Source organism: Eriocheir sinensis, chromosome 62 (genome assembly GCF_024679095.1).
Source record: "Eriocheir sinensis breed Jianghai 21 chromosome 62, ASM2467909v1, whole genome shotgun sequence".
NCBI lineage: Eukaryota > Metazoa > Arthropoda > Malacostraca > Decapoda > Varunidae > Eriocheir > Eriocheir sinensis.
Window position 1 is genome coordinate 5,691,034 of NC_066570.1, and position 12,500 is coordinate 5,703,533.

Genomic DNA, 12,500 nt, shown 5'->3' on the forward strand with positions numbered 1-12,500 from the left:
TCTCTTCCTCTTCTCTTTCTTCCTTTTCCTCTTCCTAATTTTCAGTCTTCTCTATCTCCTCCACTCCTTCAAATTCCTCTTCCATTTTAATTTTTCTCTTTCTTTTCTATTACTTAACTTTCATCTTCCTTTCACCTTCAATTCTTCTCTTCCTCTTCCACTACTTCATCATCAACATTCAACTTTTTTCCATTTCCTCCTCTTCTACCTTTTCCTCTTTTCCTCCTCTCTTACTTAATCCATTTCTGACACTCCTTCATTTTCCTCCTCCTCCTCCATTTCTTCGTTTTCTTCCTATTTCACTCCATTTTCCTCATCCTCGTTCACTTCCTCATTATCATTCTCTTCCATTTCTTTCCCCTTTTCCTCCTTCTCTAATCCTTCATTTTCCTCTCCTCCAAAGTCTTCCATCTTCGCCCCTTCTATTCTTTTATTTTCTTCTTCCTCCCCTTCGTCTTCAATCTTTTTTTTTTTCTATTACTTCATTTTCTTCTTCCTCCTCTTCCGTCTTGTCCATTCCTTGTACTCCGTTTTCCTCCTCCTTCAAAGTCCTCACCCTTCTTCATCTCCTCATTCACTCTTATTTTCCTCTTCCTGTTTCACTCTTTCATCATCATCATTCTCTATTGCTTCTTATACATTTTCCATCTCTTCCACTATTTCTTTTTTTGTGCTCTTCCTCCTCCTCCTCCTCCTCCTCCTCCTCCTCCTCCTCTTTTGCCTTCACCTCTTTCACTTCTAAATTTTCCTCTTCCTCCTCCTCGTCTTCAACCTTCTTCATCTCTTCCCCTCCTTCAGTTTCCTTTTCTTTCTCAATGTCTTCATCTTCATCATTCTCTTCTATGTCTGTTTTCTTCCTCTCTTCCACTCCTTTTGCTTCTACCTCTTCCGCTCCCTAAATCTTCAACCTCCTCCACTTCTTCCATTCCATAATTTTTTCCTTCCTCTTCTGTATTTTCCTCAATCTCTTCTACTTCTTCATTTTCCTCCTCCTCCTCTTCCTCCTAGTCTTCAACCTTGTCCTTCTCGTCTACTCCTTCATTTTCCTCCTCCTCCTCTTCCTCCTAGTCTTCAACCTTCTCCTTTTCTTCCACTGTCTCAATTTCCTCTTCCTCCTCTTCTTTTACTTCTTCCATCTCCATTCATTTTCCTCTTTCTCTTCCATGTTTTCAGTCTTTTCCTCCTCTGCCACTTCATCATTTTCCTCCAGCTCTTCCACTCTATCATTTTAATCCACCTCTTCCACTATCTCCTCTTCCTCCTGGTCCGCCCCGTGTTTGCCGTGATGAATCTCTTGGAACAGCTGAGGCGCGGCGGGGAGCTAACGGGGAAACTCTTGTTGACTCTGCTGCAGGCTTTCTATGACGTCACCGGCGCCGCCACTATATAAAGGGGGGCAGGCGGGCACTTTTTTATCAGTCTCTTCTCGTCTGCCGTGGAGTAATGACCTCAGTGACACGAACGGTGGGTGCTGCTGGCTCTTGTGTTGTGTGTGTGTGTGTGTGTTGGGTGGTAGTGGTGGTGTAAGGGGGGGGCTGTTGCGTGTGTATGTGTGTGTGGGGGGTGTTGAGTGTGTTAGGTTGTGGGTTTGTGTGTGTGTGTGTGTGTGTGTGTGTGTGTGTGTGTGTGTGTGTGTGTGTGTGTGTGTGTGTGTGTGTGTGTGTGTGAGTATTGTAAGGAAAGGGATCGATTACTATAACTTTTTCATATTGTTGTTTTGTGTCGAAATATCGCTACTAGAAAAAATGTGACCAACTTTCTGAATTATTTTTTGATACTGAAAGATAAGAAAAAGTCGTAACAGCAACAAATTTAAGAAAGCAGCAACAACAACATCAACAATAATTAGTATCATAACAATAACAATAACAGGATAATCGACGGATAATTCCCAACTCCTCACGGGCCATTTCTCTTTCAATTGCAGTGTCTTTAACCCCCCCCCCCACCTTTTTTTTCACAGCAGAGGAGACAGTGCAAGGGCGTAAAAAAAAGAAAACAATAATGAAAAAAACCCCGCTACTTACTGCTCCTAAATAGAGTAGCGTGGCCAAAAAGATAAATCAATTTCGGGAGGAGGTGTCCTGATACCCTCCTCTTGAGAGAGTTCAAGTCGTAGGCAGGAGGAAATACAGATGAGAGAAGATCTTTCCAGTTTACCAGCGTGAGGGATGAAAGAGTGAAGATGCTGGTTAACTCTTGCATAAGGGGTTTGGACAGTATAGGGATGAGCTTGATCAGAAAGTCGTGTGAGGCGAGGCCGCAGGAGGGGAAGAGGCATGCAGTTAGCAAGTTCAGAAGAGCAGTCAGCGTGAAAATATCGATAGAAGATAGAAAGAGAGGCAACATCGCGACGGAATTTAAGAGGTAGAAGACTATCAGTAAGAGGAGGAGAGCTGATGAGACGAAGAGCCTGTTTTTTGTCGCTGTGTTTTGACGAAGGGTATTCTGATCCCCCCGTCCCCTCGGCACATAAATAATAATGGTGATAATGATACCTCTCCCTCCCTTATCTAAAGAAAAGAAATTAAAGCACAGATTCGTGACTATCGCTTGATTTTTAAACAGTGTTAGACTTTCCTTGCAATGGTGTGGCTGATTTGTCTTTTTGGCCCGTGATTATTTGGTTTGTTTGATTTTTTTATTTTACTTTTTTACGACTGAGTTTGTAATATGTCGAGAATCCAACACTTGTAACTCACTGCATCCCAGCAATGAAAGAAAAAAAAGCTTAACTATCTACATAACTTAACCCGGTAGCAGCGATGGGCCAAATTTGTGGCTTTACCGTGTAGCAGCGACGGGGCAAATTTGTGGCTTTACCGTGTAGCAGCGACGGGACAAATTTGTGGCTTTACCGTGTAGCAGCGACGGGCCAAATTTGTGGCTTTACCGTGTAGCAGCGACGGGCCAAATTTGTGGCTTTACCGTGTAGCAGCGACGGGCCAGATTTTTGCCATGATACAAACTCCCCCAAAATAGATGATGCATAATCTGATCACAAATGCGTTGATATATATTATGAAATGGCTTGCGTGAGTGATGATCCTTTTTCTCATTTTTCTCGCTTAGAGGGGCCTTTAAGAAACATGATCCCCGCAGTTAAAAGGTTAATAACGACTAATACGACTGTTATGATTAAAAAAAAGATCTGGCGTCGATACATCACAACACACGAAGGTATTTAAGAATTTAGAATTATTATGGAAACGGAGCAACGACCTCGATCACCTTCCTCTTCCTTCTCTTCATTATCACCTTTATTTTCTCCTCCCCCCTCCCCCCCTTCTTCTACCCCCCCCCCCCCAGCAGCACACAGCCCACCACACTCCTCAGTTCGTCTTTCACCAGCAGTTACTTTGCCTTCACTTCACCTGTTCGGGCTCCTCCCCCTCCCCCCTCCCCTTCCCCTCGTTCCCCCCTCCCCTGCCCCCTCCTCCTCCTACCTAACTCCCTTCCCCTCACACAGGCCTCTCCTCCCCTCACATCTGCCCCCCTCCCCTCACTCCAACCCCCTTTCCCCTCACCATTACACCTGCCCCGCTCTCCCCTCACACTTGCCCCCCTCCCCACAAAACCTCCCCTTTCCCCACGTACCAACCCCTCTTCCCCTTAGACCTCCCCTCACCCCTCACTCCCCCCCCTCACCTAACATTTGCCCCCCCTAACACCTGCCCCCCTCTCCTCACACCTACCCCCCTTCCCCTAACACCTTCCCCCTTCCCTAACACGCCCCCCTTCTTTTCCCTCACACCTGCCCCCTCCCTTCACACCTACGCCCCCTTTCACCTCTACCCCGCTTCCCCTAACACCTTACCCTCTCCCCTCACACCTACCCCCCCTCCCTCATACCTAGAATCCCCTTTTCACCCCTACCTTCCCCTTTCCCCAGGTGGCGGCGGCGGCGGTGGTGGTGGTGGTGCTGGCGGGCGTGGCGGCGGCTAGCCCGGGCCCGTGGTTCCTCAAAGGCTTTGGCTACGACGACGATAGTTACGGCTACGACGACTACGGCGGCTATGGGCACGACGATGGCTACGGCGGCTATGGGCACGACGACGGCTACGACAGCTACTTCAAAGGCTGGTTTAAGGGCTACGGGGACAAGGGCAAAGGCTGCGGCGGGTGCGGCCACTCCAGCGGATATGGTGGTGGCTACGGTGGTGGCTACGGTGGCGGCCATGGAGGCTACGGGAAGGGCCATGGGAAGGGCTACGGCAAGGGCCACGGGAAGGGCTACAGTGGCGGCCATGGCGGCGGCTATGGTGGCGGACATGATGGCGGCTACGGTGGCGGCCATGGCGGCGGTTACGGTCATGAAATCAGCTATGGTGGCGGCTACGATGACCACCACGACGACTACGGTGAGTGTCCTGATGTCTCCTCCCATTCCCGTGTTCCTAATCCCTTACTCTGGTCACCTGTTATCAGTTCTACGCATGATTAGAACTACCGAGCTCCGATTATTGCTCTTCATCGTCATTGGGATATCTTACAACATTTGCCTGCTCCCTAGTCCTTGGGGTTCGCTTCCTCTCTTCCTCTGTGTGTCATATTCAGAATTTTTCATCATTAACCCATCCGCTGTGATTGGAACGAATTTTTCCTTCACTGGTAGCCTGGTAACATATACTCCCAGGTCTTTCTCTGCCTCTGTGGTGGATAGTGGAGTGTTTCCCATGTGGTATTGGTGTGCTGGATATCCCTTCACTGGTAGCCTGATATCATATACTCCCAGGTCTTTCTCTGCCTCTGTGGTGGATAGTGGAGTGTTTCCCATGTGGTATTGGTGTGCTGGATATCCCTTCACTGGTAGCCTGATATCATATACTCCCAGGTCTTTCTCTGGCTCTGTGGTGGATAGTGGAGTGTTTCCCATGTGGTATTGGTGTGCTGGATATCCCTTCACTGGTAGCCTGATATCATACACTCCCAGGTCTTTCTCTGCCCCTGTGGTGGATAGTGGAGTGTTTCCCATGTGGTATTGGTGTGCTGGATATCCCTTCACTGGTAGCCTGATATCATATACTCCCAGGTCTTTCTCTGCCTCTGTGGTGGATAGTGGAGTGTTTTCCATGCGGTATTGGTACGCTGGATATCCTCTCCCAAGGTGCAAGACTACATTTTTCTTCATTGAATTGTAGCAGCCACTTTTTGATCCATTCCTGTAGCTTGGTGATGTCTTCTTGTAGGAAATCCAGTCAACGGGTTAACTCAGTCCTTCAATGATACTTTTTAGCTTAGTTTTCTCTCACGGTTTACTTAAGACAGTTACTCACCTCCACCTGCTTCACGCATACCTGGTCTCGCAATAACCGAGTTCTCTAAATAGAAACACAAATATCCGCCGTCACCCCCCCCCCCCCTCCCCCACCACTCAAAGCCGAAAAAGATTGAACCACAGTCTGACTCAGTTATGAAGGCCGTTTGGGGGCCACGCGCGGGGTATTTCCTCGCCATAGCTCTGCCCAACGTATCCTTGAATGTGGAAATATAGCTCGGTATTATAAGTCATACTCGCTTCTCACATCAGTATTTCTAAAGGTCAAAGAAGGGATCGACTGAGTTATAATGAGTGTTTCTTCAGGTTCACGGTACAGAAGAAGACTCACACTACCACCAGGGTCATAAAACTACCCCTGGAAATGCCCACAGCTCCTACGAAAGCCTTGTCAAATATGTGTTTCTTTAGGTTCACGGTACAGAAGAAGACTCACACTACCACCAGGGTCATAAGACTACTCCTGGAAATGCCCACAACTCCTACGAAAGCCTTGTCAAATATGTGTTTCTTTAGGTTCATGGTACAGAAGAAGGGTCACACTACCACCAGGGTCATAAAACTACCCCTGGAAATGCCCAAAACTCCTACGAAAGCCTTGTGAAATATGTGTACTTGGGCGACGGAATGTTTAGTAATACGGCCCTATACAGTCTCTATGAGCCTTTTCTTCTAAAAAATATTTGTTCACATTGTAAAATCGAACTTTCTTTCGACTGTATAGAGCACACGAGAGCGAGTAGCTGCCATTGCGGGTGGAGGTGAGGGAGGGAGTGACAATGAAAGTTACACCGTTCATTGCTATCATTCTAAAACGCAAAACATTCATGGCACCATATAGCCTTATTTAACATATACAGCATATCTAATACACAATTCCTATTAGTAATTAGCTTAAAACCGAGAGTGATGTATTGTGACGCTGAGGAGAGGCGCGGTGCCCTACGAAACGGACTATATAGTTATTTCAGACTATACCAGCGACAGGTTTGATTTCGCGGTTCCTGTCTTCCGTTAGGGTGGTGTGTTTTGAGGTATCCTGATCATAAGTGAGGGACCAAAACTTCATTAATAAGCAATAACTCTCAGGACGTATGAATGTGCTGGACTTCATCAAGAGTTTTTCCTACTTTCCAAAAATAGACGTTTGCGGGTTTGTGATTTTAAAGGATATATATAATGAACGTTTGGAGTGATTTTAAAATGGCACAGTTAAGGCTTTGTGTTTTAAATGGTTCAGTTAAGGCTTGTGTGTTTTAAAGGGCTCAGTTAAGGCTTTGTGTTTTAAATGGTTCAGTTAAGGCTTGTGTGTTTTAAAGGGCTCAGTTAAGGCTTTGTGTGTTTTAAAGGGCTCAGTCAAGGCTTTGTGTGTTTTAAAGGGCTCAGTCAAGGCTTTGTGTGTTTTAAAGGGTTCAGTTAAGGCTTTGTGTGTTTTAAAGGGCTCAGTTAAGGTTTTGTGTGTTTTAAAGGGCTCAGTCAAGGCTTTGTGTGTTTTAAAGGGCTCAGTTAAGGCTTGTGTGTTTAAAGGGCTCAGTTAAGGCTGTGTGTGTTTAAAGGGCTCAGTTAAGGCTTTGTGTGTTTTAAAGGGCTCAGTCAAGGCTTTGTGTGTTTTAAAGGGCTCAGTTGAGGCTTGTGTGTTTTAAAGGGCACAGTTAAGGCTGTGTGTTTTAAAGGGTTTAGTTAAGGTTTTGTGTGTTTTAAAGGGCTCAGTTAAGGCTTTATGTGTTTTAAAGGGCTCAGTTAAGGCTTTATGTGTTTTAAAGGGCTCAGTTAAGGCTTTATGTGTTTTAAAGGGCTCAGTTAAGGCTGTGTGTGTTTTAAAGGGCTCAGTCAAGGCTTTATGTGTTTTAAAGGGCTCAGTCAAGGCTTTATGTGTTTTAAAGGGCTCAGTTAAGGCTTGGTGTTTTAAAGGGCTCAGTCAAGGCTTTGTGTGTTTTAAAGGGCTCAGTTAAGGTTTTGTGTGTTTTAAAAGGCTCAGTTAAATTTTTGTGTGTTTTAAAGGGTTCAGTCAAGGCTTTGTGTGTTTTAAAGGGCTCAGTCAAGGCTTTGTGTGTTTAAAGGCTGTGTTAAGTGTTTTCTGTGATTTTAAAGGGATTCAATAAGATCTCGTGTGATTTTGGCGGCTCAGTTCAGGGTTGTATAATTTAAGGCCCAGTCGAGGTTTTGCGTGATTTTAAAGCGCTCAGTTAAGGTGTAGTGTGAGCGAGGGAAGAGACACTCAATCTCTCACTCCTTCACTCATTCAACCATCCTTCTTTTCTTTCTTTTCTTCTTCCTTTTCTCTCTTCAAGGTGGAGTTTATTTTTCTTCTCTTTCATTTGTTCATTCTTCCAAACGACATCATACTTAAAATAAAGAGAAGCAAAGAGAAGGAGATAAAGAGTTAACAAAATAATAATAATAATAATAATAATAATAATAATAATAATAATAATAATAATAATAATAATAATAATAATAATAATAATAATAATAATAAGAAAGAGGAAGAGAAGAAGAAGAAGAAGAAGAAGAAGAAGAAGAAGAAGAAGAAGAAGAAGAAGAAGAAGAAGAAGGGCAAGAACAAAAAGAAAGAAAAAAACAAGTATACCAGGGCACAGAGAGAGAGAGAGAGAGAGAGAGAGAGAGAGAGAGAGAGAGAGAGAGAGAGAGAGAGAGAGAGAGAGAGAGAGAGAGAGAGAGAGAGAGAGAGAGAGAGAGAGAGAGAGAGAGAGAGAGAGAGAGAGAGAGAGAGAGAGAGAGAGAGAGAGAGAGAGAGAGAGAGAGCAATGAGAAACAATAGCCCCCATCTTCACGTCTCAAAATCAGCGGCTCGTGGCTTCAGCGTGACCCTAATTTCTGTCCATTACACGAGAGAGTCCAGACGCAGACCAACATCAAGCCTTCACACAAACCAACGAAGAAGTCACGTAACATTCACATCGCTGCACTTAACATACTTCCAGCGGCCCGACCATACTGCCCCGCGCACGTAACACACTCCCCTCCCTTCTCCTCCTCTCTCTCTCTCACTCTCTGGTCATACTGGCATAGATAGAAACAAAACGTGCATCAAGGAAGGAATATTTGGGGCACGCGTGGATGGCCAGCAGCTGTGTTTGCTCTCGTTTGAGGCTTTCACCCATTCATTGGTGTTTGGCGTGTCATTGTACAGCTGCATTTTCATTTATTTGATTTTAGGTTTCTTATTTTCATTTTGTATTATTTTATTGACTAACTGGCTTTTAAGTTGCACATTTACCTGCCTTCCTACCTAAGCTATCTACCAATCTACCCACGTACCTGCTTACCTATCAACAAACATACATACATACATAACTACCTACCGGCCTTCCTACCTAAGCTATCTACCAATCTACCCACGTACCCCCTTACCTATCAACATACATACATAACTACCTACCTGCCTTCCTACCTAAGCTATCTACCAATCTACCCACATACCTACTTCCCTATCAACATACATACATACATAGTTACCTACCTTCCTGTCTGCTTATCTGCCTGGCTGCCTACCTACATACCTACTTACTTTTTTTTTTCTTAGTAAGCGAAGTTCGGAATTCAAGACCAGCTCGTGTTTGCACTAAGAAGCTTTTTCGTCGCGCCCACTACCCGTTGTTGGCTTCTACGTGATGCTTGGATTCCCGTTGACTTCCCCGCTTCCTCCTCCTCCTCCTGCTACTCATTTACTTTTTCTTGTTTTTTCTTTTTTTCTTCGCTTTCTTTTTTATATTTCTTTTTTTCTTTTCCTTCTCATTTTTCTTTTTCGTTTATTTCTTTTTTTTCTTCTCCTTGTTTTATTTTTCCTCTCCATTTTCTTCTTCTTTTCCCTTCCTTAATTTTCTTCCTCTTCGTCATTTACTTTTTTTAAATTTTTTATTCTTCGTTTTCTTTTTCTATTTCTTTTTTTCCTTCTCATTTTTCTTTTTCGTTTATTTATTTTTTTCTTATCCTTGTTTTCTTTTTCCTCTTCATCTTCCTTTATTTCCCTTCTTCTTAAACTTAATTTTCTTCCTCTTCGTTTTCTTTTTTTCTATTTCTTCTTTTCCTCCTTTCCTTTCTATTCTTTGTTTTCTTTTTCTATTTCTTCTTTTTCTTTCTTTCTTCTTATTTTCCTTCCATTCTTTTCTTTGTCGTCTACTTCACACACTTAATACTTCTTTTGTTTTCTAAGTCGAACACACAAAAAATATCTCCTTAACACCGATACTTTTTTCGTTCCTCACTCCACAGATATCAGTTTTTTGCCACTCTCATTCTTTCCCTTTACTTGCCTTTTCATTTTTCGGCTTCAGGTTTTCTTCGTCTTATTTACTCTCCCACAGAACAGGTGCACGCGCATTCTCTTTAATTTGTTTACCTGTTTATCTTTCCTTTATGATTCACCTGTACCGTAACGGAGGTGTTTTGACGGACGGGGGTGGAGGGAGCAACCTTTTTTATCATGGCAAACAAAGTATCGGAATATTTGAACTTATAGTGGAAGGAACGGTAGGTCGAGGGACTATCTCTTAGCATCATTCCTATTACTATTATTATTATTATTATTATTATTATTACTATTATGTAAAGCAGTGCAATAAGTAGAGTTGGAGAACTACAAATACTACAAGTTACTAAGTCTGCAACCTCAACACACCACACACAGAGAATTAAGGATACAGGGAAGTAGAAGATGGATAGTTTAAGTAGATAAGTGACAGGCTGAGTAATAGTAGTAGTAGTGGTAGTAATTGAAAACAGTGATTATAGTAGTGAGGTGAAGATAGGACTGAGTAACGTGAAGGCAACCAACCGCATTCCTCCTCTCCCCTTCCCCGCCTCTTACGGTGCAACACAGAAAACGGTGCCTTTGAACGGGAGACGAAACTGTTATATGTATAGCGCCATTAGGATCAACTTTTCGTATTTCTCCTTTCTTCTTCTTCTTCTTCCTCTTCTTCACCTTCTTGTTCTTGTTCTCCTCCACCTCCTCCTTCTTCTTCTTCTTTCTCTTCTTCGCCTTCTTGTTCTTGTTCTCCTCCTCCTCCTCCTTCTTCTTCTCCATATTCTTCTTCTTCTTCTTCTTCTTCTTCTTCTTCCTTTTTTCTTGTTCTTGTTCTTGTTCTTGTTCTTCTCCTTCTTCTTCTTCTTCCTCTGACAGTACTCGTTCTTCTTCTCCATATATGAGGATTCAATTTTCGCATATCTCTTTTATTTACGCCCTGACAATAATCGTTCACTAGTTCATTCGTAAGGCATCATTTGCGGATCAGTCTTTCTCTATTTTTTTCATACTATAAGACAATCGCATCACAAGATAAGCCTTTCTTTTCTTGGTTTTCATCCGAGGTCTGACACTAGCGAGCTATTTCAAGACCGTACGTGTGGCAATACAAATCTAGCTCTTCCTCTCTCAAGACGTCTAACATGATACAATTTCATTTTTTTACAGCAAAGGAAGCAGCTCAAAGGTAAACATAAATATAAAAAGAAGAAGATAAAAGGATAAATAACATAATAAAGAATAATAAGAATAAATAAATAATAATAGATAAAAATAATTATAAATCCGCTACTCTATGCTCCTGTGAAGAATGCAGAATAGATTGGCCAAAAGAGAGGTCGATTTCGGATGGTCATGAGAAAATTGACGAAAAACTGATGATGATGAGAATGAGGTTGATGGTAAATGTTCACAAAATGTCATTCTTAACTCTTATCCTCGTTTTTCTCTCATCATTTTTTTTTTACCGGAGTACAAGCGTGAAATACATACTTTTGATTTGGTAACATTGCTCTCATTAACTACTTACGTATTTAATTTTTCAGCGGATATGAAAAGTCACAAAAATCTGTCATTCTTACCTCAAAATTTTCTCTTATTATGATTTTTTTTACGGGATTACAAGCGTGAAATACATACTTTTGATTTGATAACATTGCTTTCTTTAACTGCTTACGTATTTAATTTTTCAGCTGATATGAAAATTCACAAAAAACTGTTATTCTTACCTCATAATTTTTTTGTTTTTTGTTTTACTGGATTGCAATCATGAAACATTTTTATTTGGTAACATTGCCCGCTTTAACTGCTTACGCATTTAATTTTTCAGCTCATAAGAAAATTCACAAGAAACTGTCATTCTTACCTCATAATTTTCTTTGTTTTTTGTTTTTTGTTTCATCGGAGTGCAATCATGAATTTTTCTTTATTTGGTAACATTGTCTTCGTTACCTGTTTACGAATTTCCTTTTTTTTTCCAGCGAACTTCTTAACATTTACAATTTTGCTCCTTTCCCTCCTCATCATATATATATTTTTTTCAACAAGAGTAGCTTACTTTACTTTATTATAACACACACACTTGACTTGATAACAGTGCAGTCTTCAGTCCTTAACATCATAACTTTTCCAGCTAATCAATTCCAGCTTCCCTCCTCATTACATATATACATTTTTCAACAAGAGTAGTTTACATTACTTAATTTTAACACACACTTTTGACTTGATAACAGTGCCGTCTTCAGTCCTTAACATCATAACTTTTCCAGCTAATCAATTCCAGCACTTATTTTCTTGCTATAATGTATTTCCAACCCTTTATTTTTCTCTGTACAAAAATAACATAGATACTTTTGACTTGATAACAATATAGTCTTCAATTCTTTATATTTTTTCTTTTATTTATCAGCTTTTTATTTCCATATTTAATTTTAGTAGTTTTGCCACAACGTATTTTCACCCCCTGATTTTTCTCTGTACAAAAATAACATAGATACTTTTGACTTGATAACAATATAGTCTTCAATTCTTTATATATTTTTTGTTTATCAGCTCTTTATTTCAGCATTTTTTTTTTTGTAGTTTTGGCACACCGTATTTTCACATCTTGATTCTTGTGTCTAAATAAATTTCAACGCTATATTTAAGTTCCTCTTTCGGACGGATCTGTCTTTTCTTTTCTTCTTCCGGAGGCGCGACTTTCTCCGAGAGGTGTTTGGCGACTCTCTCTCTCTCTCTCTCTCTCTCTCTCTCTCTCTCTCTCTCTCTCTCTCTCTCTCTCTCTCTCTCTCTCTCTCTCTCTCTCTCTCTCTCTCTCTCTCATCGTCAAAGACACAGAGTCACAATACAAAGAAAATTTACGTTGAGCACACACACACACACACACACACACACACACGCACACATATTATCTCTCTCTCTCTCTCTCTCTCTCTCTCTCTCTCTCTCTCTCTC

General features: G+C 41.9%; 1 protein-coding gene across 1 annotated transcript in view; it reads left to right on the forward strand.

The window, feature by feature from the left end:
• Positions 1 to 1,431: 1,431 nt before the first annotated feature.
• LOC126986520 (keratin-associated protein 21-1-like) overlaps positions 1,432 to 12,500 on the forward strand; it is an 11,374-nt gene continuing 305 nt past the window's right edge. The window contains exons 1-2 of the mRNA XM_050842790.1: positions 1,432 to 1,464; positions 3,893 to 4,361. Of these exons, the coding sequence (XP_050698747.1) occupies positions 1,444 to 1,464; positions 3,893 to 4,361 (490 nt within the window). The 5' untranslated portion in view covers positions 1,432 to 1,443. The remainder of the gene's footprint in view (positions 1,465 to 3,892; positions 4,362 to 12,500) is intronic.